The 23,791-nt window shown below is 43.0% G+C and overlaps 1 protein-coding gene and 1 long non-coding RNA gene across 9 annotated transcripts in view; both read left to right on the top strand.

The window, feature by feature from the left end:
- The first annotated feature begins 1,348 nt into the window (after positions 1 to 1,348).
- Positions 1,349 to 4,694, top strand: LOC139320392 (uncharacterized). The gene is made up of 4 exons (XR_011600689.1): positions 1,349 to 1,742; positions 2,775 to 2,817; positions 3,799 to 3,827; positions 4,458 to 4,694. It is a non-coding gene; the product is annotated as an uncharacterized lncRNA (long non-coding RNA).
- Positions 4,695 to 7,881: 3,187 nt separating this feature from the next.
- Positions 7,882 to 23,791, top strand: part of SEC31A (SEC31 homolog A, COPII coat complex component) — a 67,523-nt gene continuing 51,613 nt past the window's right edge. For 7 of the 8 annotated variants that reach the window (XM_070948885.1, XM_070948889.1, XM_070948890.1 and 4 more), the window contains exons 1-6: positions 7,882 to 8,005; positions 15,171 to 15,253; positions 18,217 to 18,340; positions 21,272 to 21,470; positions 21,686 to 21,781; positions 23,326 to 23,466. In XM_070948885.1, coding sequence (XP_070804986.1) covers positions 15,175 to 15,253; positions 18,217 to 18,340; positions 21,272 to 21,470; positions 21,686 to 21,781; positions 23,326 to 23,466 — 639 coding nt within the window. In that variant the 5' untranslated portion in view covers positions 7,882 to 8,005; positions 15,171 to 15,174. The remainder of the gene's footprint in view (positions 8,006 to 15,170; positions 15,254 to 18,216; positions 18,341 to 21,271; positions 21,471 to 21,685; positions 21,782 to 23,325; positions 23,467 to 23,791) is intronic. The other variant, XM_070948888.1, reaches the window with a different exon arrangement.

Raw genomic sequence — 23,791 nt, forward strand, 5'->3', positions numbered from 1 at the left:
GAAAAATAAACAGTCCCGCTTTCTAAAGGCACCATCTCACCCTGTCTCTCATACTTTTGCCACTGTAAACTTGTGTTGTCCCTCTACAATGTCTTAACAGAGTTGGTTTTCAAACTTGGCGGTTTTAAGACTTTGGACTTCAACTCCCAGAATTCCCCAGCCAGCCATGCCCATTCCCCAGTTCCCCCATGCTGTCTGAGGAATTCTGGGAGTTGAAGTCCACACATCTCAAAGTCGCCAAGTTTCCAACTTTGTTTGGTCTTATATCGTGTGAAGCACCAAAGTTGAGTTTTTCGGACTTGAAACACTCCAAGGCTGCCTCTGGCAGACCTTGGCTGGCAGGTTGGTTGGTTGGTTGGTTGGTAAAGCTGAAAGGAGCCAAGTTAGGGATAGGACTTGGCTTAGATTAGAAGAACACCGGGATATTCCAAGAATCGTTGCATAGCTTGGGAAGTCGAAGTGAAGAAGATGGCAGCAGCTTCCGTATCCTCATCAAGAAAGTTAAATGGATGTGCCCGTGCCATCGGCCGTAATAGAGGACAACTGGAAGAAGCCTCTCCTTTTAACAGGGACCATTCCTTGACAGGTCTAGGTGGCTCAGTGGCTAAGACACTGAGCTTGTCATTCAGAAAAGTTGGCAGTTCGGCGGTTCGAATCCCTAGTATAGGTCTCCTGAGTCAGCAGGGGGTTGGCCTCCAAGGTCCCTTCCAACTCTGTTACTGTTATCTGTTAAATATTGGGTCAACTGAAGCCACCTCTTCAGGGATCCTGCCTGTCCTTTGGTTCCCTTCCGTTTTAGATACCAAATTCGAACCGATGTCCTCTTCACCTGCAAAGGAGAGGAATCCTTCCCTCAGGAAAATGGCGCCTTAGGCCTTCTTTTGTCGTAGCCGAAACCCCGTACCAAAAAAAAAAAAAAACACAACTCTACCACCACCTTGCCAAGCGAAAGCGGAAGTAGCACCGGAAGCGCTGAAGGACAACTGCTTTCCGTTCCTCTTTCCTTAGTAAACTCCCACATCTCTCTATGGCAGGGGTGGGCAAATGTGGCCCTTTTACAACCTGTGGACTTCAACTCCCAGAATTCCTGAGGCAGCCAAGTTGGCACAGGAATTCTGGGAGTTGAAGTGCACAGGTCATAAAGGGGCCATATTTGGCCACCCCTGTTCTATGGCTATGGAACTGACCGCCGAACGCTCAAAACACCGGAAGCGGGGGGGGAGGGAAAAGAAGTCGTGCGCCAATCAAAGCCGGCGATTGGCTTAGACCAATGGGAGCGCGGCTAGAAGGAAGAGGGAGTCCTTTTATTCGCGGGTTCCGGCGCGGGGCTTTCTTTCCGCGCCGTAGTGGGAGTTACGCGTGGCGGGTCGGAGGGACCGCCGCGAAGCCTTCCCCCCCCACCCCCGCTCTGTCCTCGCGGTGGGACGTTAATTAGATAAATACAAATCGGAAAATAATTAGAGGATATTATTTTTCTTTGTCCTTTGAATTGCACGCGAGAGGGTCCGTTGTGTCCGGGGGAAGGAAGGAAGGAAGGTTTGCTAGTAACCGCCTCGCTCGTTTGCACGGGAGGCGGAGAGGATTCGTGCCTTTAATTCTGGCGAAAGAGGCGAGCATCGGGCTCGTTGGGAGGGGATGATGTGTGTTGTAGTCTGCGTGGGTGAAGGGCACATGGGTGGGGATTTGCTTCCCCTAACTGCTTGCTTTTGAAGAGCTGCATGCAACGAAACTTCCATTTTAAGGTATGCCGATTAGTGTACGTTTTAAAGCAGTGGTCCCCCAAACTTGGCAGCTGTTAAGACTTGTGGACTTCAACTGGGCCTGTTAAATATTGGGGTCAACTGAAACAGAAAAATTGGCGGTTCGAATCCCTAGTATAGGTCTCCTGCGTGAGCAGGGGGTTGGACTAGATGACCTCCGAGGTGCCTTCCAACTCTGTTATCTGTTAAATATTAAATATTTAAATGTATGCCGATTAGTGTACGTTTAAAGCAGGGGTCCCCAAACTTGGCAGCTTTAAGACTTGTGGACTTCTATGCTGGCTGGAGAATTCTGGGAGTTGGAAGTCCACAAGTCTTAAAGCTGCCAAGTTTGAAGATCTGATTTAAAGTGACTTAAGTTATTTATTGCAGGAGCCTGGTAGGGCAGCAGACTAAAGCACTGTTATTAACATCAGCTGCCTGCAATTACTGCAAGTTCAAATCTCACCAGGCTCAAGGTTGACTCAGCCTTCCATCCTTTCTAAGGTGGGTAAAATGAGGACCCAGATTGTGGGGGCAATAAACTGACTTTGTATAAAATATACAACAGTATGAAGGCTGTTGCTTAACGCATTGTAAGCCGCCCTGAGTCTTCAGAGAAGGGCAGCATATAAATCAAATTTAAAAAAAAATCTAAGTTCTAAATCTAATTCGGATGCCGTCCTCCTGGTTTATAAGCCACGTGTTGCATGGCAAACCCGAATCGCTGAAGTTCTGGGAACTCTGGGTTGAGAGGGATCCCTGGGGGTCGGAGCAAAGCCTGCCACTCAGTTGGTTTTTGATGGTTATAAAGGAATTATCTTGAACCAAGATTTTTATGGCCTCTTCGGTATAGCCACTAAAGTGGCCCTTTACCTTAAAAGAAAACGTGGGACTTATAATACAATTGGTAATGTGATTTACATTTGATTTAAGGACATGCCTCAAAGAAACCTCTAGCTGTGCTTTGTGCTTTAGACATGTGCCGTTTTACTCTTGGATGATAAATCGTTAATTGTTTTGCTTTTTTAAAAGAATGCGTATGCAATGTTTGGAACATGGAGTCCCAAAATTTGAGGTAAGATTTGCTGTTTTTCCCCTGAAGATTTCCTTTCCATGTATTAGATTGTGCATTGAATCAGATTTCTTCACATTTGGATAAGTTTGTGGTTCCACAATTGGGTTGGTGGTTTTATGGGTTCTTATGTTTATGATATTTTAATATAAGCCACCCGGAGGTACTCATGTGTTGGACAGCCTTATAAATTTGTTAAGTACAGTAATAAAGGAAAATTAAAACATTGATAAAGATTTTGATTGCAGTGAATCTGTTTTTAAATATAACTAAGAATGCATACTGTTTAATTATGTATAATTTCTATGAATTGATACTGTTTACAAAAGATTCAAAATTCTGCCACAAAATTATTAATTAGATTTATATACAATACTAGCTCCTTCCCAGTGATTCTGAGAGTTTACAAACTTTTTAAAACATTTAAAAATGCAAAACAATAAAAGGTGGCAGAGAAACCAAACCTGGATAGGGATCATGGAAAATGCAAAATGGTGTAAATCTCTTGCCCCAAAGGCCTGGGCAAAGAGACACATCTTTGGAGAACCTTCAAAGTAGCAGTAGGATGGGGACTGTTTGAATCTCAGGAGGAATCTTGTTCCAGAGGGGAGGCACTATTACAGAGAAGATGTGCTCCCAGAGTCTTGATAAATGGTATTTAATTGAAGGAATCTGGAGCACACCGCCAGATCAGACTATGCCCATAAAATATAATTTACATTTAAAATGCCAGGCTAATATATTTACATATCTGCAACATGGATGTTCAGACTGATACCTTTCTTTTGGCCAGTTTTTCTGTGGTGTTCAATGATTAAAATACTTTTGCTGTTCACATCATGATTTGCTGTGATTATTATCCACATAGATGAGGACACCATATTTTGTTTCATTTCAGTTTTGACTAAAGTATATTTCAACCTATAAATGTAAATATAATTTATAATATTTATGTATTCACGGTACTTTTTTTCTTGCTTTCAGGAAACAAATTTCTCCTGGAGGATAACCAGGTAACCATTAAAATATTTTGCAATGCCGTAGTAGTAGAGAATAAAATAATTGATCCAATGGGGGTAATGTTAAACTAGGCCACTACGTTGAGCAAACTATACATTTTAATGGTGGTCTATATATACTAGTCACTAAAATCAAACTTATGTTATAGCTTTGGTTTGTTAGCTGCAAACTAAACCAGTGAATTGCTTACATTTTTTTGTTTGTTTTAGCAACTAAATAAAACAGTACTGTGAGAACTCATAAACCTGTCCTTCTGAATACATATGATTGATCACATAGATGCAAAATTTTTGTGTGAAATCAACTTTATTATTAAAATGTTGTATATGATTGTATCACCGATAGAAATTTATTTTGTGTAGTATTTGCATGTACTGCTATTCTGTATTTTGTGGCAATCTAGCTTTTGACAGGTCCCACAAAGGGATCTTTAAAGGTTAAAATGTTACATAAAATGGAGTCATTTTCTAAATTTATTGTCCCTTATCACCAAAAATTAAATTATATCTTACTTAAAAAAAACCCACCTGTGGGTTAACATTAAAAACATAGAGAAGATTAGTATGCAATCAAGTCTTATGCTTTTCAAAAACTGATTACATGTAAAATATTTTGTTCCTTAGGTATGTTTTAAAGGCCAAACATTCGTGCTGTGGATTCTTCATCGATTTTTTTTCATGTTGTAGAAAACTCAACTTTCATCTGATTTTTCCATCTGTTTTTTAAAAACTTAACCCCGCTTAATGGATCAGATTTCCAAGGGAAATGGGGAAATGAACTTCAAGGTTTGTCAAAAGTATAGAAGTCAACTTCTTGTATTTTACTGATTTTATTTATAATAAAGAAATACCTTAATGTTGCCTTACGTGTTTTGATTTCTATACTGCATTATTAAAGGGGGTGCTGAATTCATAAGTATTGTAAGCACTGAGAGGGGTTGAGATGTTTATTTCAAGATATATAAATATGTAATTTCTATGCAGTGTTACAACTTTAAATAAAATACCATATTTTTCGGAGTATAAGACGCATCGTTAGTTTTTGGGGAGGAAAATGGGGGGGGATCTGCCTACCAGGTATTCATCTGGCTATCATCTTTAGCCTGGTCAGCTTCAGCACATTAGTTCGCTCACTGGTTTTGAGGTTGGGGCTAAAAAACAGCTTCTAAAGCACATCTGATCATCTGGAGCTCCAGTGACTAAAGCAGGTAAAGTGTGGAAAGGATAAGAGAAGGCAGCAGCTGTTCCAGGTAGCCATTTAGGCACTGCGCATTGTGTTTTGGGGGGGGGGAGATCGGCGGCAATGTACTCCCGCAGCCTTGAAGGGCTCTCAAACGGAGCCTTTGGAGGATGAAAATGTGACATGCAGAGCCCAAAAACACAAGGCATTGTCAGAGGCAATCTGCAGCCAGGAAGAGGATGTGTGGGGGCCAGTGGGTGGGAGGGGTTACATTCGGAGTATAAGACGCACCCAAATTTTCAGCCTCTTAGGAGGGAAAAAAGTGTGTCTTATACTCTGAAAAATACGGTAAATCCTTTGGTGAAATGATCAGACTTAAGCAAAGTTACAGGAAAATCATTAAGTAATTGTTGGCCATTACTTAAAAAAAATAAGTACTGCAGAGCTTCATCTTATCTATGTAATCACTAGGAGTCAAAAACCACTTGATGACACGTAATCAGTTGTCGAGCTTTAAATTTTCTCTTTGATCTCTTATGGCGCTTACCCAGTTGCCATAGAATCTAAGTCTACCTTTTCTAAACTAGCAACCATATTTCCCAGTTTTTCCCTACCTTAGCTGGGAATTATAAGTTACAAATCACACATGCAGACGATATCCAGTAAAGAATATTGCTTTAAACTTTTGATTGAAAAATATTTCAGGGTTTGTATGAATATTTTAGCATAGGTTCCCTCACCTCATGTAAATGGAAAATAGTAACTGGTTTACTGTTGTTTTAAGATACATTATTTAGGCTTTAAAATTAGGGATGAACATGAGATATTTTTTTTTTGCAATTCTTTATGGCTATGTACAGATAGGTATAGATGGCAACAGTATTTATTTGTGTGGTGTAAGGCATAGCTGACTTGTTAAATGAAATTATTTTACTTACTGGGGTTGACAAAATACCCCAATACAGTATTTGCTTTTTTAACACTTCTGTGCAATAGTTTAAGCCGAGAACAGGGCTAGTCATAGTAATGTGAATAAAGTAGGAATCATACAGCGTCAGCTACATGAACACTAAAGGACCCTCTCTATTCACATTATAAGGGAGAAATGTGCTTGTTTGGAGATTACATTAAAAATCAGCTAAATCCCATTATTGGTAATATATCTTCTGATGAGGCCTAGCTGTCACGGAAGGACAGCCATATGGAAAACATCTGAGGGGCCTCACTGTCAAAGACACAAAGACATGTATGTTACAAAGAGTTACTTATTGCCTAAGGACAGCAATAAAACTCCCGTATTAGTAATTACAGAACTAAGGAAGGATGTCTAGCTAAAGATAATCTTATAAACTAGAAAATAATGGTTTAGTAATTAGGAAGTGTCAATTATCATATAACAAGTGTATGTTAACCATATGGAAAAATGCATGAGCTCGCCAAACCCTTTGTCTTGGATATGTATAAAAACAGTTGTATCAGAATTCTTCCTTTGTACAGAATTTCAGGTACAAATCTGGCTCTGAACCTGCGCAATAAACTGTATCTGGCTGACCCAGGAATGTTTTTCAGTCTTTCATTCCATTAACAATAGATCTAGTCTATAACCTGTTCCAGCCAAAAAGAAGCGTGTCTGAACATGATGTGGGGATCAAGCAATAGCTTAGCACCGCCTAGACTGCTATCTCTTTGTACAAGGTGGCTTAGCATGATGCTTGAACCTACCCAACAGGTTTCCTGAAACCAGGATTAATTACAAAAGCATTTGCCCTGTTCATACCTGATGGCTAAATTAGATGCCCACCATAACTATAATAGTTTTATTGCAGTCACAGACCAGCATTATAAGTAAGCAGCATTAATAGTCAAATGCCTATGAGGATTCTCAGTCATCCAGGTCATAGTTTTTCTCAAAAGTATTTTTATTTTTTGGAAAAAGCAACTGGACTGACACATTTTTCATCAGGGCAAACGGGTCTACCCAAATACGGGACGGAGCATACTGCTTTCGCCTTTCAGCTCCGATGCAGGCTGAATCCCAGAAGGGTATAGCTAGCTGATGAGAGCTAAATAGCTCTAAATAGATCCATAGAATAGAATAGAATTCTTTATTGGCCAAGTGTGATTGGACACACAAGGAATTTGGTGTATATGCTCTCAGTGTACATCAGGAGAATAAAATACATTCATCAAGAATATAAAGATACAACACTTAGTGATAGTCAAGGTTACCAATAAGCTATCAAATCTTACTAGGAAACAAAAACAGTATAAATTGAAAGATACAAGCAACATGACAAGTCTGTTGATTATGTACTAGAGTTGTGTAAAGGAAAATTGTATTTTTTTTTAAAAAAAGAAAAACAATCTCAGAGAACACCAAAGACCCTTGATTTCAACTATGAGTTACAGGTATTCTTTAAATCAGGGGTCTCTCAAGCTTGGCAATTTTATGCCTTGTGGACTTCAACTCCCAGAATTCCTCAGCCAGCTTAGAGACCCCTGATTTAAATTGTATTATATTGTCCGCAAAAAAATAAAAATAAAAAATTAGGCAGACTTTGCCCAATGCCCACACCGGCTCGTGTCCGTGGACTGAGCGGCAGGAGCCCGGCCTAGCCCTTTGAGGGGGTGTCCCGACCCCCGCAACATCTTTTGCGGCCTAGTCCGCGGGAAAGGAAAGGAAAGGAAAGGAAAGGCGTTTTGCACGCGGGCAAGAGAACCCTTTCTCCCTTGCCCACCCGCCTCAGCTGGCGGCCCCGAAGAGGCCGTCGACGACCAAGGCTCCGCGCTTGCGTGGCGTAGTAGGCCCAACCCATGAGCCCAACCTTCGGGCGGGCGTCGGTTAGTGCCGGAAGCCGGCGCGATGAAGGCGGTGCTCCGGCTGCCACGTTGAAGCGGAACGTGGAGGAGCCGCGGCCGCTCCGAGACGCCGAGGAGGAGTTGGAGGAAGGAGGCGGCAGCGGAACCTGAAAGGGGCCCCCTCTCCGAGCAGGTGAGGCGTCTGCCCGGGTGGGGGTGGTAGTGAGTGTGTGGGGGACCCATCATCCCCAGCAGGCTGAGGCGGGAGAATTGGAGCCCGGGGGCGCCCCTTTATATATATATAGCCCATCCGCCTCGGGTTTGCCGTTGGAAAAGAGGCCGAAGGATCCCAAGGAGCGCCGCTGGTTTTGGCTTCGCCTCAGCTTTTGTTCCACCCGGCTTTGGGCCTGTCCGTGGCTTCGAAGGCGACGGGCTGCCCGTCCGTGGCTGGTCCAACCCGCTTGGAGAATAGAATAGAAAAATAGAATACAATAATAACAACTTTTATTGTCACTTTGAATGTAGACTAATCGGCATGCATTAAAATGAAATTTTGTGGCACGCAACTCTCCAAGGGTTCCCCACCTCCAATATACACTACATAACCATGTCTACATACCTACCTACCTACCTACATACATGCATACCCACCAATCTACCTACCTACATGCATACCTACCTACCTACCTATATGCATACGTACCTATCTACCTACATACATATACATACATACATACCTACTAACCTACCTACCTACATGCATACCTACCTACCTACCTACATGCATACATACATGCATACCTACCTGCATACATACATACATACCTACCTACCTACATACATGCATACCTACTAACCTACCTACCTACATGCATACCTACCTACCTACTACATGCATACATACATGCATACCTACCTACCTACATACATGCATACCTACTAACCTATCTACATGCATGCATGCATACATACCATGTTTTCCCGAAAATAAGACCCTGTCTTATATTTTTTTTGAACCCCGAAATAAGCGCTTGGCCTTATTTTCGGGGAGGTCTTGTTATTTGAGGGCGCCTGGAGCAAGACGGGGGATCCTCTTGTCGTCTTACCTGATTTCCAGCTCTGCGTTTAAATATATTTTCGGGGAAGGCTTATTTTCGGGGAAACGGGGTACATGACATACATAATTAGGCATATACCTACATATATGACACAGAGAAACAATACGGAGGTAGACATGTACACGGAGCTGCAGGCCAGCCCCTGGCTTTTGCAGTTTGGCTCTTGGCTGCAATTTCCGGGCTAAAATTCCCTATTTTTGCCACACTATGAATCATCAACTCTCACCTTTCCGGGTTGGATTTGCACAAGGCAGAGGGTTCAAAGGGGGAGGGGGGCTTTCAGCTGGTTCAAAGGGAAGGGGGGCAGTTAGCAAACTTCCTTTCTCTTGTAGCTCTTGAGTTTGTATGGTTGTGATTTTGGTTGTAGAAAAGAACTCAGCATTTGCCCAACATACTGAAACATAAATCAATCACACAGGCAGGATCTGGGCATAGTGCTTAGCTAAACTTTTCTTCAGTGGCTTGAGTGAACACAGACTTTCCTTTATGACTCCTGTTCTTGAAACCTGATTAAAATGGCAAAATAATAGTTATTGTTCCCTCTGTATAGTTTTTCGGATTCAAAAGGCAGGATGGGAATTTTGGAGTGCAAAGGGAAGCTCCTAGAGCAACTGTCCACAACTTCTTAAATAAAGTGCAAATTTTCTGTGGATGAGCTTCCGCTGCAGAGCACAGCTAAATAAAGCTGGGGGGGCAATGCAGCTGTTTAAAGGAGTGTACCAGAGGTGAAATTCACTTACCTTTCCCTACTGGCTTGCAAATGTGGCTTGTGCGTGCCTCCTCCACATATGCGCACAGCTGTCTGTGCATGCGCAGAGGGTCAAAAACGGGATGTGATGACGTCCTTGCAGGTGGGCGGAGCCTCCCGCCGCCAGCGCTACTGGATCGCACGATCTGGATAGATGCAGCTGAATTTCACCACTGGTACATATAGGTGTTATCTGAGAACCCACATATACTTTCACGCATACAGGTACTCCTTGACCACAATTGAGCCCCAAATTTCTGTGGTTAAGCAAGACAGTTAAGAGCCTCATTTTACAACCGACCTTGTCACAGTTGTTAAGTGAATCAGTGCAGTTGTTAAGTTAGTGACAACTGGTAAGTAAATCTGGTTTCCCCATTGACTTTGCTTGTCAGAGGGTCGCAAAAGGTGGTCACATGACCCCAGGACACTGCAATTGCCATAAATGTGAGTCAGTTGCCAAGCATCCGAATTTTGATCACCTGACCATGGGGATGCGGCAATGGCTGTAAGTGTGAAAAACCGTCATAAGTCACTTTTTTCAGTGCCGTTGTAACTTCGAATGGTCACTAAACAATGGTTGTAAGTCAAGGACTACCTATACTTTGCCTTTGCATCTGAATACTCCTAGTAATAATTCACATCGAACAAAAACATATTTCTGTATGGTTTGGAGAGCCCTATCTGTATAAATATCCAGGGACATGGTATTTATTGACCGTAGCATAATAAAGCTTCATTTAATATCGGGTTGGTTTAGATTTGTTGTATTTGGCATCCTGATTTCCATCATGGTGAGGGGAAAAAAGCTACAGCTTATTCAAGAGAAAGCAAAGAGGATTCCTTTTCAATATTAATCTCATTAGAGCCGATTGGAGATTTGTTTGATGTAGATGAAAAAGATTTCAGAATTATCCATTGAGTACATGATTGGTTCATAGAACTTCCCACTATGGAGGGTTCTGAACATTACAACTGCAAAGAGTAACCAGGGACCAAAGGTTGAATTATTTGAGATATGATTATACAGAGGCCCCTCCCATGTTGTCCTTCTGAATTCATGAAATATGCCATGTATTACACTTACAACCGGTCATTTAGCCATGAGTTCAGTTAACAACTACAGCATTTCCTTAACGACTGCCACAAAAAAGGTCGCAAAACCGGGTTTGGTTATTTATGACTGTTATACAACATACAGCTTACGACTGTCATAACATACGATCATAATGGGCAGGCTCCATTACAGTTCTGTGTTGAGAACTACCTGTAGTCAGTTTAAAATCACATATGTGCAGATTAAGACCTGCTTTCTCATTGAAGGACTGTGAATAGAGATTTAAGGCCTCTTACAAATACGATTTTGTGGCTAATTCTTTGATTCCTGTTGACCGATCGTCCAAGCATTTTATTTCAAGATATAGGTAGCATAACAATGATGAGAGATACTTGAGAATGTATTCTAGCTAGAATTATTCTTCTTCTTGTGCCATATCCGTCATCGGACATTGGCGATCATGTTGGCGATCCTATTTTTACCAGCAGCTGCATAAAAAAGTGCTGCTGACTTTTGTCCAAACCAGTCCCTTAGGTTTTGAAGCCATGACGTTCTTCTGCCTGGACCTCGTTTGCCTTCAATCTTTCCTTGGAGGATTAAGTGAAGGATGCCGTATTTTTTCCGGGTGTCGTATCACATGTCTAGCTAGAATAGACACTCAAATTACCACAAATAAACCGATAATAAAGTTTATTTATTTGGGTGTTGATTCTGGCTAGGATACTTTCTCAATTATTTCTCATTGTCGCTACGCTGTCCTTACAGTACCTAAAAAATGCAGTTGTGGCTTCACGATCAGAATTAAAAGGAACCATATGTTGAAAAAAATCGCTCTCCCACAGCTGTAGCATTCATTTACATTTTAGGATGGCACAACAGCTTTACTTAAAGCTGCAACCAAAGGATATCATGACGTTACAGAGGAATTACTTAAATTCTCCCTTGCACTTGGCATAGTGAAGGCAAGTTTGGATGGACAAAAACTTTGGAATGTTCAGCATTTACATAGTATTTTAGGTGGGAAGAAGACATGGCTTAGACAGTTGTTGCAAGATTGATCTGAAAGAATATATAAAATACAGTACAAACATCACAGTATGTTCACAGTTCTGTGGCCTAGTGTGTTATGTTTTGGGATCTTAGCATGATGTGCAGACTCGCCTATTGTGATTTGTGAATCATGTTTTACATCTTTGTGTATACGATAAACCCATCAATTTGGGTTTATTTAATAAATTATAGTTAAATTGTAAATATAAGGATAAAGGTTTCCCCTGCCAGTCATGCCCGACTCTAGGGGTCACTGCTCATCTCCATTTACTAGCCGAGGGAGCCAACATTGTCCAAAGAAGCTTCTGTGGTCATGTGGCCGGCATGACTATATGCCGAGATGCATGAAACGCTGTTACATTCCCACCGAAGTGATACCTATTTATCTACTTGCATTTACATGCATTTGTACTGTTAGGTTGGCAGGAGCTGGGGTCAGAATGGGAGCTCACCCTGTCACACAGTGCTTGGGTCTCGGAACTGCTGACTTTCTGGTCGACAAGCCCAGCATCTTAACCACTAGGCCACCACACCCATACTTAAACTGTAGAATCATAGAATTGATTAAAAGCCACGTTGGAAAGTGTTTAGTTCAACCCATGGCAGGAATGCACTATTATAGTATCCCCAGCAAAGGGCCATCCCATTTCTGTTTAAACAGGTCCAGCTAAGCCAAGATCATCATTTGCTGAGCACCCTTTCCACTGTCAAAAGTCTTCCTAAATAGCTAACCAAAATTGTCTTGTATTTTTTAAACTGGTTGTGCAAGTCCAGTCAGTGCCTTCCGTTGCTGCGGCTTTTTGATAGTTCTTCTATGTTTTAAGTTGTTGCATCAGAAGAAGAAAAAAATATGAGAGAGGATCCTACAAAACACTTCCTCAGCAGTAATCAATACACAGATCAGCATAGAATAGATTAACACAAAGATCAACATCAGACCAACAATCAAGAAGTAAACAATACCCCAATTGAGGAACTAACAGTAAACAGCCCAACCAAAGAACTACCATGACAGAACCATGAAGGCGAACCTATGGCACAGGCGGCACACCAGCCATTGTCCCAGCCTAGCTTCACCGTGCATGTGCGCGCGCGCTTACTGAGAACCAGCTGGTCTTTCGGTCTCTGCCACGCATGCGTGGGTGGCAGGGTGCATGCAGGGGATGCACACATGCGGGGGGGGGTGCATGTGTGGTCGATGCTTGTATTGCATTTTGGGGGTTTGCACGCGTGCGCCCCCACACACACACACACACTGTTTTGGGCCTGGAAGGCCTCCTGCACCAACCTGGAAGCCAAAAATGGGTGAGAGGGGGCAGGGCACATGCCTGGGGATGTGCGCGCATACACGGGGGTGGGGCTCATGCGCAGGGGCGGGGACAGGGCACTTGCGCAGGGGGCGCTCTCATTTCATTTTGGAGTTGCGTGGCCGCGCGCTTTGGGCACTCAGCACCAAAAAGGTTAGCCATCACTGTGCTAGAATATAATATATCTGTTGCCTTCTGGCAGAAGATACAGAACAATTAAAACTCGGACCACACGTCTTCTGAATAGTTTTTATCCCAGAGCTATAATTGCACTCAACAACGAACTAAAGGGCCACCATCAGTGAGCTGTTGGACAGCATTACTTGGTCTGCTGTATCGATGTTTGGTTGGTTTAGGGGTGGGGAATTTGTGATGGGTGGGAGTGTGTTTGGGGATTGTTATGTGTGTTGGACCTGGTCTTCGGGTGTTAAGTGAATTTCATTGTATGGATATACTCTGTATACACGTACAATGACAACAAAGTTATTATTATTATTTAACCGAGAGCAAACCCTATTCTTTACTAGCACTGATGATGTTGAAGACATTTCATTGAAGACATAATGAAACGTCTTCAAGGAAACAACCAAGCTCAGAAAGCACCAAGGATCCCTCATTTGATATAAATCAAAATAAAAAAAAAAATTCAATCCTGAGCTAAAATATTCTCCTTTATCGACACTTATATTAAAATAAATTTTATAGGGAAGGATCCTTGGTGCTCTCTATCTTATAGATATTTCTTGTTTGTTTTTCCTGGGACTGCTGGATCTTTTAAGTTTACTTAAGATGTTTTGGAAGCCTTTAGTTGGTTTGTGTGCTACGACGATGCCATGTGATTGTAATAGTCCTTGGGTGGTTTTTAACACTGCCATCTCAGCTCAGGAATTTTGGGAGTTGAAGTCCACAGGTTGTGAAGGGGCCGTAATTGCCCACCCCTGCTGTATATTATGCCCCTGACTGAAATATGTTTGAGTAATCTGCTTCTTCCAGGGCCTTCTGATCACCTTCTTAACAACTTTTCCCAAAAAAGGGGGAAGCTTTTGAAGGCTGGATGAAAACTATCCAGAATCGTTGGGTTTAGCAATGTCTTATTAAATAAGGAGCATACTGACCTCCTAAAGGTGACAGGCAATTGAAACCATCCCCTCACTCAGGAATGAACTCAATACGTCATGAGTTGTGCTTTGTTGCACACTGACCTAGCAAATAGCAGATATTTTATGTTCGGGTAATTTTAGATTCCAAGTGGAACATAAAGGAGAGTAAGCAAGCCTCTTTTCTAGCCCACGAAGTCAAGAAATTCTCCGAGAGATGCATCTTAGCACCACACTTAAAATTATCTCAATCTTTCTTTTGTTAACTCAAACCCTATTTACATTTTGAAAGTGCTGAGAGCAAATATAATTGAGTGCCACAAAACCGAGGACAAAGCATTAACTAACCAGGCTTTATATATTTTGTATTTTTATTGTATTGTATATTGTTGTATATTGTATATTGTTATTTTAGTGTAACGCTTCATACCCTACTTAGAAATCCAGTTTGGAAATCTAATCTTGAGAAAGATCTAGGATGATAATACAGTGCCTTTTCAGAGTAGAGTGGCAGGTATATACATTTAATAAATAAATAAAGAGAATACTTGTCATTTCGTGTATGTTTTATCAATGAGTAACTTTTGAGTAATGTCAATCTTTCTTGCCTCTAGTGTCAGTTTAAGGCAGGGTTCTCCAACCTTGGCAACTTTACGACCTGTGGACTTCAACTCCCAGAATTCCTCAGTCAGCATGGCTGGCTGAGGAATTCTGGGAATTGAAGTCCACAAGTCATAAAGTTGCCAAGGTTGGAGAACCCTGGTTTAAAGCAAAGGGAAGCATTTAGACCACGAAGACCTGAATCACATACTAGTTATTGAAATGCCTTTAGTGAGAAAGAGATGTGAAACTGGAGGAAAAGGGGCTTTCCTGGGGTTTTTTCCCTCCGGATGCCTTTGTTCAGGAAAAAAAAAAATTAAAAATTTTTAAAAAGTCATCTTAGTAGGATAACAGCGTTGATGTTCTTTATATTCCTTTTCTCAGCAGGATGAAACTGAAAGAGGTAGACCGTACTGCCATGCAGGCATGGAGCCCTTCTCAACATCATCCCATTTACTTGGCCACAGGTAAATTGTTGGGTTTGATTTCAGAGGATTGGGTAAGAATGCACAGTGTGGCTTCCAAAAATTCTTTGCAGTCTCTTAATAGCAACTCCACTCTGAGTTGTGTGACTAGGATGAGAATGGAGAGGTGGGTAGCATTCCTAACCTTTGCCCAGATACATTCTTCATAGGGATGCATTGGAAGATATTTTTTCTGTTTTTTTCCCCCCCTGCAACACACATACTTTGGAATTCAATCTTTTGTTAACCAACGTTTTCTTTTCCTTCCCAACAATTTTGGTCCCATTCATTTTTTACTTTTGGAAAGCTATCATGTTGATGGATAGATAGTTACACAGAGCCCTGAATCCCTTTCCATATATTTTTTTTCTAGGATTCTATTGCACTGGATAGATTAAAAAGGACTGAATTAATTTTTTCTAGTAAACCATTGGACTGGACAGATTAAAAAAAGGACTGAATTAATTTTTTTCATTCCAAACATGGACATACTTGATAATTACTGTACTTGAAAGTTACAACTGGCAAAAAGTTAGTTATTTGATTATGTGAAAAGAGGAAATGGATTCTTAATAAACTAAAGTATTTAGAACAGACAATATCCATCTAATTCAGATCTCCCATTTAGCACCACGTGCCCTACCTTTGCATGTTGATGTCCAGTTCATCTTTTAGAGCCACTGACTTCATGAATTACTGGAGCTATTGTTCCAAAATTGAAATGACATTTGTTTCATTACATCTTCTGAGTTTTTTGCCATCTAGCCAAGAGAAAAGATCCATTTATAGTACAATCCTGTGCATATACACATGGAAGAAAATCCTGCTGCGTGTGCAGATTCTTTTTGCAGCATTTACCTAAGGTTAAACTTGGGCCCTGAACACCAGAGGGCTATTAGCACCTCTATTTTGGGGGGAAATTACAAATTTCCTTACCTAATGAGTGTTTCATGGGACACAGTGGTTCAGTGGCTAAGAGGCTGAGCTTGTCGATCGAAAGGTCGGCAGTTCAGCGGTTCCCTAGTCCCGCGTAACGGGGTGAGCTCCCATTACTTGTCCCAGCTTCTGCCAACCTAGCAGTTCGAAAGCACGTTAAAAATGCAAGTAGAAAAATAGGGACCACTTTTGGTGGGAAGGTAACAGCATTCCGTGCGCCTTTGGCGTTGAGTCATGCTGGCCACATGACCACAGAGACGTCTTCGGACAGCACTGGCTCTTCGGCTTTGAAACGGAGATGAGCACCGCCCCCTAGAGTCGGGAACGACTAGCACATATGTGCGAGGGGAAGTTTTACCTTTACCTAATGAGTGTTTCAAACATTCACCAACAATGCAGTATTCTGTACAGTTATATCCCTGTCCTCCAATAATACCCTTTGCTTTTTCCCACTCAAAATCCAGCTCTGGAAGGAACTCGGGTCATCTAGCCCAACCTTCTGCTTTGTGCAGAATCTGCTAAAATGTTCTAAATGCATGGCTGTACAGGTGGTCCTCGACTTACGACCACAATTGAGCCCAACATTTCTGCTGCTAAGAGAGATATTTGTTAAGTGGATTTTGCCCCATGTTATGACCTTTCTTGCCACGGTTATTCATTGAATCCCTGCATTTGTTAAGTTAGTAACACTGTTGTTAAGTGAATCTGGCTTCCCCATTGACTTTTATTTGTCAGATGGTTGCCAAAGGTGATCACATGGCCCCGGGACATTGCAGCCGTCATAAATATGAGTCAGTGGTCAAGTGTTTGAAGTTTGATCACGTGAGCATTGGGATGCTGCAATGGCCATAAGTGTGAAAAATGGTCATAAGTCAGTGCAGTGGTAACTTCAAACAGTCACTAAATGAACTGTTGTAAGTCGAGGGCTACCTGTATAGCATCTTCTCCAGAGCAAATGTCCATACAGAGAAAAATGCAACCCTCTTTCCTTTTAGATATAAACGAAGCAATCCGAAATGTGGGGTTTTTTTTAGTTCAAGCACAGATACTGAAAACCAGCTGATTTGCCCCAGAAAGGTTGGGTATATAGAATGTGTTATACTAGTCCCAAATAGCCTAAGGTTATTCTTTAGAGCAGGGGTATCAATCTCAACTTCATTGAGGGCCACATCAGGGTTGTATTTGATCTCGGGGGGTGGGGGCGGGATGGGCGTGGCCAGGGTGGGTGTGGCCAGCTTGATGTTACTCGTGTCGGGGGGGGTGCCTGTGGCCCAAGTGCTCTGCCAGAAAAAACAGGCTCCCGAGCTCCGTTTTCAGCTGCGACAGCCTCCTGCAATCCTCTGCCAGCAAAAACGGAGCTCGGGAGGGCCAAGCGTGGAGAAAACGGAGCTCGGGGACTCCGGTGTTGTTTTTCTTTTCTTTTTCTTAAAATTTGATTTATATGCCACCCTTCTCCGGAGACTCAGGGCGGCTTACAATGCATTAAACAATAGCCTTCATACTTTTGTATATTTTATACAAAGTCAGCTTATTGCCCCCACAATCTGGGTCCTCATTTAACCTACCTTAGAAAGGATGGAAGGCTGAGTCAACCTTGAGCCTGGTGATATTTGAACTTGCAGTAATTGCAGGCAGATGATGTTAATAACAGTGCTTTAGTCTGCTGTGCTACCAGGGCTCTTTTTCATTGGCAGATGGCTGCAGGAGGCTGTCACGACCAAAAACTGAGTTTGTGAGTGCCATGCACGTGCCTCCCCCCCAGCTCCATTTTCGCTAGGAGAGGCACCGCAGACCAGACCTTCGCTGTTTCTAGAGCGGCCCTGCGAGCCAGTTCTAAGCACCCTGTGGGCCGGATCTGGCCCACGGGCCTTGCGTTTGACAGTCTTGTTTTAGAAGGAGACTAGTTTTTAAGCAGTCCTACAGAACAATATTAGTTTAAGGCTTCTCCTCAGCTCTGCCGAATTATATTGGAATTCATAGGCGCCCATTTTATAATAAGTCAGTGTTAAGCAAATGTGTGTTTTTTGCAGGTACCTCTGCTCAGCAGTTGGATGCCACTTTCAGTACCAATGCTTCCCTAGAAATATTTGAACTGGATTTGACAGACCCAGCACTGGATATGAAGTCCTGTGCCACTTTCTCCTCCCCTCATAGGTAAGTCCTGGATTTTAAAGCTTTATTTCTGCTCTTGAGAATTGCAGCGCACCATAGAAAAGGAAAGGGCGGCACAGTGGCTCAGCAGTTAAGACATTGGGCTTGTTGGCTGTAAAAGTTCAAGACCCGAGGCTCATGCGACAGGGTGAGCTCCCGTCCTCTCATCAGCTCCTGCCAATCTAGCAGTTTGAAAGCATGCAAATGCGAGTAGATAAATAGGTACCACTTTGATGGGAAGGATAACGTCATACTTGCCCCAGGACTGTGGAAATGTCTTCAGACAGCGCTGGCTCAGTGGCCTTGAAATGGAAACGATCCCTTTAGGATCGGCAACAACTAATGGAGTTAAATCTGCGGGACTTCTTTACCTTTTTTTTTTTTTTTTTATAGAAAGGGAAATGTCAGAATGTGGACGGTAGTTAAGGCTGCATCAGTTTTTTCAGTGCTGATGTAGCTTCAAACGGTCATTGAATGAATGGTTGTAAGTCGAGGACTACCTATATATATTTTTATGGTTTTAAAGAAGTCACCTTCTGGTGAGATGGGCAGGAAAAAAATGTTATACACAACTAGACATTCTGTACTTGTGGGTCCTGGCAGATGGGATTGTAGAAGGAAGATGCAAGAATTAGGCAACACATACAGGTTTCTTAGATTTCATGATGCCTAGATCTGTCAACCATCCCAACTTTGTCAGTTAGAAAAGAAAGATTCTTGAATACATTATTAGCGAATGTACATTTTACTAAAGCCAAGTGGTTACAGAAGAAGCAACGGATCTGGGATTTTCATGCACAAACCATATGGTTAACTTTTCCCTTGTTCCCACCTTCCCCCCTGGTTAACTGTGAGCTTCGGACTAGGTGCTAACAAATTGTTTGGGGTCTGTCTTCGGGGGCTGGATGGTTTTGCATTCCATAGTGTGACCTTGGAGAAGCTGGTGGCTTTCACGGGATGACAGATGTGTAGTTTCAACTCCTCTCATGCTAGCACCCCTTTATCCCACCCCACAATCCCCCCTCCCATTGAGTATAGCAGGCTGACAGTAAGCAATGCATGGCATATGCCTTGCTTGCTCTAGCTACAGCCTCCTTTTCAGCCAGCCGGCTGGCTTCACAAGTCACACCAAGTCATACTATGTTGATCAAGACATTGTGGTCTTCTTGACTAGCCCTGGGAACGGGTTTAAAAATTACAGAACCTGGAATTGTCTACTGAGTGCATTTAGTAGACGGGAAAAATTCTACTGGTCTTTCTAGTGGAATTGGTCTCCGCTTTTGATGTCAGTTTTGACAATATCAGTAAATGCTCCTCAGAATAACAAAAAGAGTTCTACGTGCCTCTAAACCATGGGTGTCGAATCTGGCCTGCGGGGTCCTTAGATCTGGCCTGTGGGCCCACCCTGGAAACAGTGACGGGCTGACCCGCAGTACCTCCAGCAGCAATAATGGAGCTCCGTTTTCACAGGGTTGCAGGAAGCCATCCCAGCTGAAAACGGAGCTCGGGAACCCGTTTTCGCTGGCAGAGCGCTCAGGCCACAGGCACCACCGACACGAGTGACATCAAGATGGCCACGCCCACCCTGGCCACACCCACCCCAGCCTCCTGAGGTCAAACACAACCCCGATGCGGCCCTCAATGAAATCGAGTTTGACCCCCCCTGCTCTAAACCAATCTTCTACTGAAGCCTTGAACCTTGGCTATTCTGTACGCTCCCTATCACCAGCGGCATCTTGATTTAAATACTAACAGGTCAGCCTGTTCCTCTTTAAACATCTCAAAGCAAATACAAAATGCCCAATTTTTGGAAAACTAAAAAGTAGATGGATGAAAAAAAAACTTCACTTGTTGCTGATCTACAGCTCACAGTATCCCATGCCGTTGACCTTGTTTGAGTTCTAAATAAGCACAGTTGGAGGGCTTCAGGTTCCTCAACCTAATCTAAAGTTTTTAGATAAAGTAGGTGCCTTGGCGTCAGTCTTGATTCCCAGTGACTGCCTAGACAAATCTCTGCCGTTGTTTTGTCAATAGTTTTGGAAGTGATTTGCCTCTGTCTTCTTCCTAGTCTGGGACACTCACTCATCTGGCTTCATGTCTAAAGCAGGACTAGAACCCACAGTCTTCCTAGGTCCCAGTCTGATGCCTTTAAGCCACTATGTCAGGGGTGTCAAACTCCATTTCATTGAGGGCCTCATCAGGGTTGTGTTTGACCTCCGGGGGGGAGGCGGGCTGAGGTGGGTGTGGCCAGGATGGGCGTGGTCAGCTTGACATCACTTTTGTCGGTAGTGCTCTACCAGCAAAAACGAGCTCCCGAGCCCCGTTTTCGACGGGGATGGCCTCCTGCAACTCCCTGCCAGCAAAAACTGAGTTTGGGAGGGCCACACCGCGTGTCAATCCTTCACTGTTTCCAAGGCCGAAGTGGCGCAGTGGTTAGAGTGCTGTACTGCAGTTACTTCAGCTGACTGCTAGTTCAGCAGATCAGCAGATCAAATCTCACCAGCTCAAGGTTGACTCAGCCTTCCATCCTTCCGAGGTGGGTAAAATGAGGTCCCAGATTGTTGGGGTTAATATGCTATTTAGTATACTGTCAATTGTTGTAAGCCGCCCAGAGTCCTCGGAGAGTGGGCGGCATAGAAATAAGATTAATAAAAGGCAGCTCCACAGGCCAGTTCTAAGCACCCTGTGGGCCAGATCCAGCCCATAGACCTTAAGTTTGACGCCCCTGCACTACATCACACTGGCTTTCTTTTACCTAATATAGGGCACTATCATCCAGTCTGTTTGTTTCATGTTTCCAATGAAAATTCCAATATAGGTCCCCTACTGGCAAACTCAATAGCATCACCTCTCAGAAAAACGGAACAAGGCTGATGGAAAAAATATTTCCCAATGACTTTTATCCATGTGTTTGTTCTTGACATTGTCTTGCAGGTATCACAAATTGATCTGGAGTCCTCACAAAACAGCATCCGATGAGACTCTTTCCGGAGTTCTTATTGCTGGTGGTGAAAATGGGCAAATAATTTTGTATGATCCGGCTAAAATATTAGCTGGTGAAACCGAAGTCATGATTGCTCAGAATGACAAGCATACGGGACCTGTAAGAGCTCTGGATGTTAATCTGTTCCAGGTAATCTATTCCAGGTTAGATTCTCCTTACAACTTTTCATAGTGTCTTCAAAGCATTTCAGATCAAACTTCCCCATTTTATCCCGAGCCATCGTGGTCACTTTATGAGATGGGCAGCCAAATTTGATAAATGAATTAAAAACTCATGAGCATTATCTTTCTTGAAAAAGCTGCTTTTGATGCAATTTAATTCTTGGTGCTTGCTTTGTGTTACAGACAAATCTAGTAGCTTCTGGTGCAAATGAGTCAGAGATCTACATCTGGGATTTAAATAACTTCGCAACGCCAATGACACCAGGAAGCAAGACACAGGTACGAGATTGTGCGAGAGCTGTGAAAATCACTGGATAAGAGGGATGAGATCATGGAGGTTGGTTTGCTCTTAAGTACAGTTTTATTTGCCTTACCTTCCTGGTGATTTGTCCTATCTCTGGATTTAGTGGGTCTCCAGTGATGACTTTTCAAATAAAGAAAATACATTTGATTTCTCCTATGGTGTAATGAATGTTCTAAAATGCACAAACATTCTTAGGTGTTTACAGGTTATTCTAGAAAAACTGGTTAAAAAAACAGTGAGATACCTCTGAGTCAAAGAAACATCATGTTCCTTAGAATAACAGATACAAAGCATTGTATTCTGGGGAATATCCAGGTCCTATGTTTGCCCTATAGGAGGGGTATCAAAACTCAAGGCCCACGGGCCGAATCTGGCCCTGTGGGGTGCTTAAATCTGGCCTGCGGGGCCGGCCTGGAAATAGCAAAGGACTGGCCCGCGGTGCCTCTGGCAGCCAAAACGGGGAGGCCCCCCTGTGTCCCATTTTTGGCCTTGGCGGCCTCCACCACTCTGCTGGCTAAAATGGGGCACGAGGGGGCCACATGAGGCCCCCCACATCCTGCTTTGGCCAGCAGGATGCTGCAGGAGGCCGTCCAGGCCAAAAATGGGGAATGGGGGGCCTCACACTGCCCCCTGTGCCCCTTTTTGGCTGGCAGGGTGCTACAGGAGGTGTCCGTCCCATCTTCCCACCACCCCCTCCCCCTGGCTGGCCCACAGAGGAGAACTACAATGCTGATCCGGCCCTTAAAGAAATCCATTTTGACATCCCCGCCCTCTAACTTTTACTCTGAAGGCACATTAATACCATCTTGTAAACATGACTTGACAGTTTTCCCCAGTGGTGAAATCTAAAATTTGTTACTACCGGTTCTGTGGGTGTGGCTTGGTTGGGAGGGGTAATGTGACTGGGTGGGCGTGGCCATTTTTTTTTTAACTTTTAAAAGCATTTTTTCTACAACCTCTTCGGCGAAGAGGTTGTAAAAAAAATGCTTTCAAAAGGCTCTGACAATCCCACCTGAGTTGCCTGATCGGCAGAGACTTTTTTTAAAAGCCTCTGCTGATCAGGCAACTCAGCTTGGATCCTCAGAGGCATTTAAAAGAAAAAAAGGGTTTTTTTCTTTTAAAAGCCTTTAACGATCCCAGCTGAGCCGCACGATCATCAGAGCCTTTTTTTTTACTTTTAAAAGCATTTTTTCCGCCGAAGAGGTTGTAGAAAAAATGCTTTTAAAAGTAAAAAAAAAAAAGCCTCTGATGATTGTGCAGCTCAGCTGGGCATGTGGGGGGAGGGCAGGGATTTTTGCTACCGGCTCTCCGAACCACCTGCCTCCATCGCTACCGGATCGGGCGATCCGGTTTGAACCGGGAGCATTTCATCCCTGGTTTTCCCCAATTACTCTTCTGTTCCATCTACTTCCTACTTGGCGTTCCTTGCATGAGTATTAGGAGAGAAAAAGCTAACACCTTTATGGTGCGTTGAAATGGAAGGTTGAATCTATTTCCAAACTTTTTTCACCCCCAACAGCCTCCTGAAGATATCAGCTGTATTGCGTGGAACAGACAAGTCCAACATATCTTGGCCTCTGCAAGCCCCAGTGGTCGTGCTACCGTGTGGGATCTCAGGAAAAACGAACCTATCATCAAAGTCAGCGACCACAGCAATCGGGTAGCTATTCAACTGCGGCGTCGAATTTATGTCTTAAATTTATGTCTTAAATTTATGTCTTAAATTTATGTCTTAAAGATGAGCCTGTAATACAGTGGACTAAAGCACTGTTATTAACAACTGCTGCTTGCAATTACTGCAAGTTCAAATCTCGCCAGGCTCAAGGTTGACTCAGCCTTCCATCCTTTCTAAGGTAGGTGAAATGAGGACCCAGATTGTGGGGGCAATAAGCTGACTTTGTATAAAATATACAAAAGTATGAAGGCTATTGCTTAATACATTGTAAGCCGCCCTGAGTCTCTGGGGAAGTGGCATATAAATTAAA

Source organism: Pituophis catenifer, unplaced genomic scaffold, assembly GCF_029215685.1.
Source record: "Pituophis catenifer annectens isolate HBS135680 unplaced genomic scaffold, rPitCat1.0.hap2 SCAF_8, whole genome shotgun sequence".
Classification (NCBI taxonomy): Eukaryota; Metazoa; Chordata; class Lepidosauria; order Squamata; family Colubridae; genus Pituophis; species Pituophis catenifer.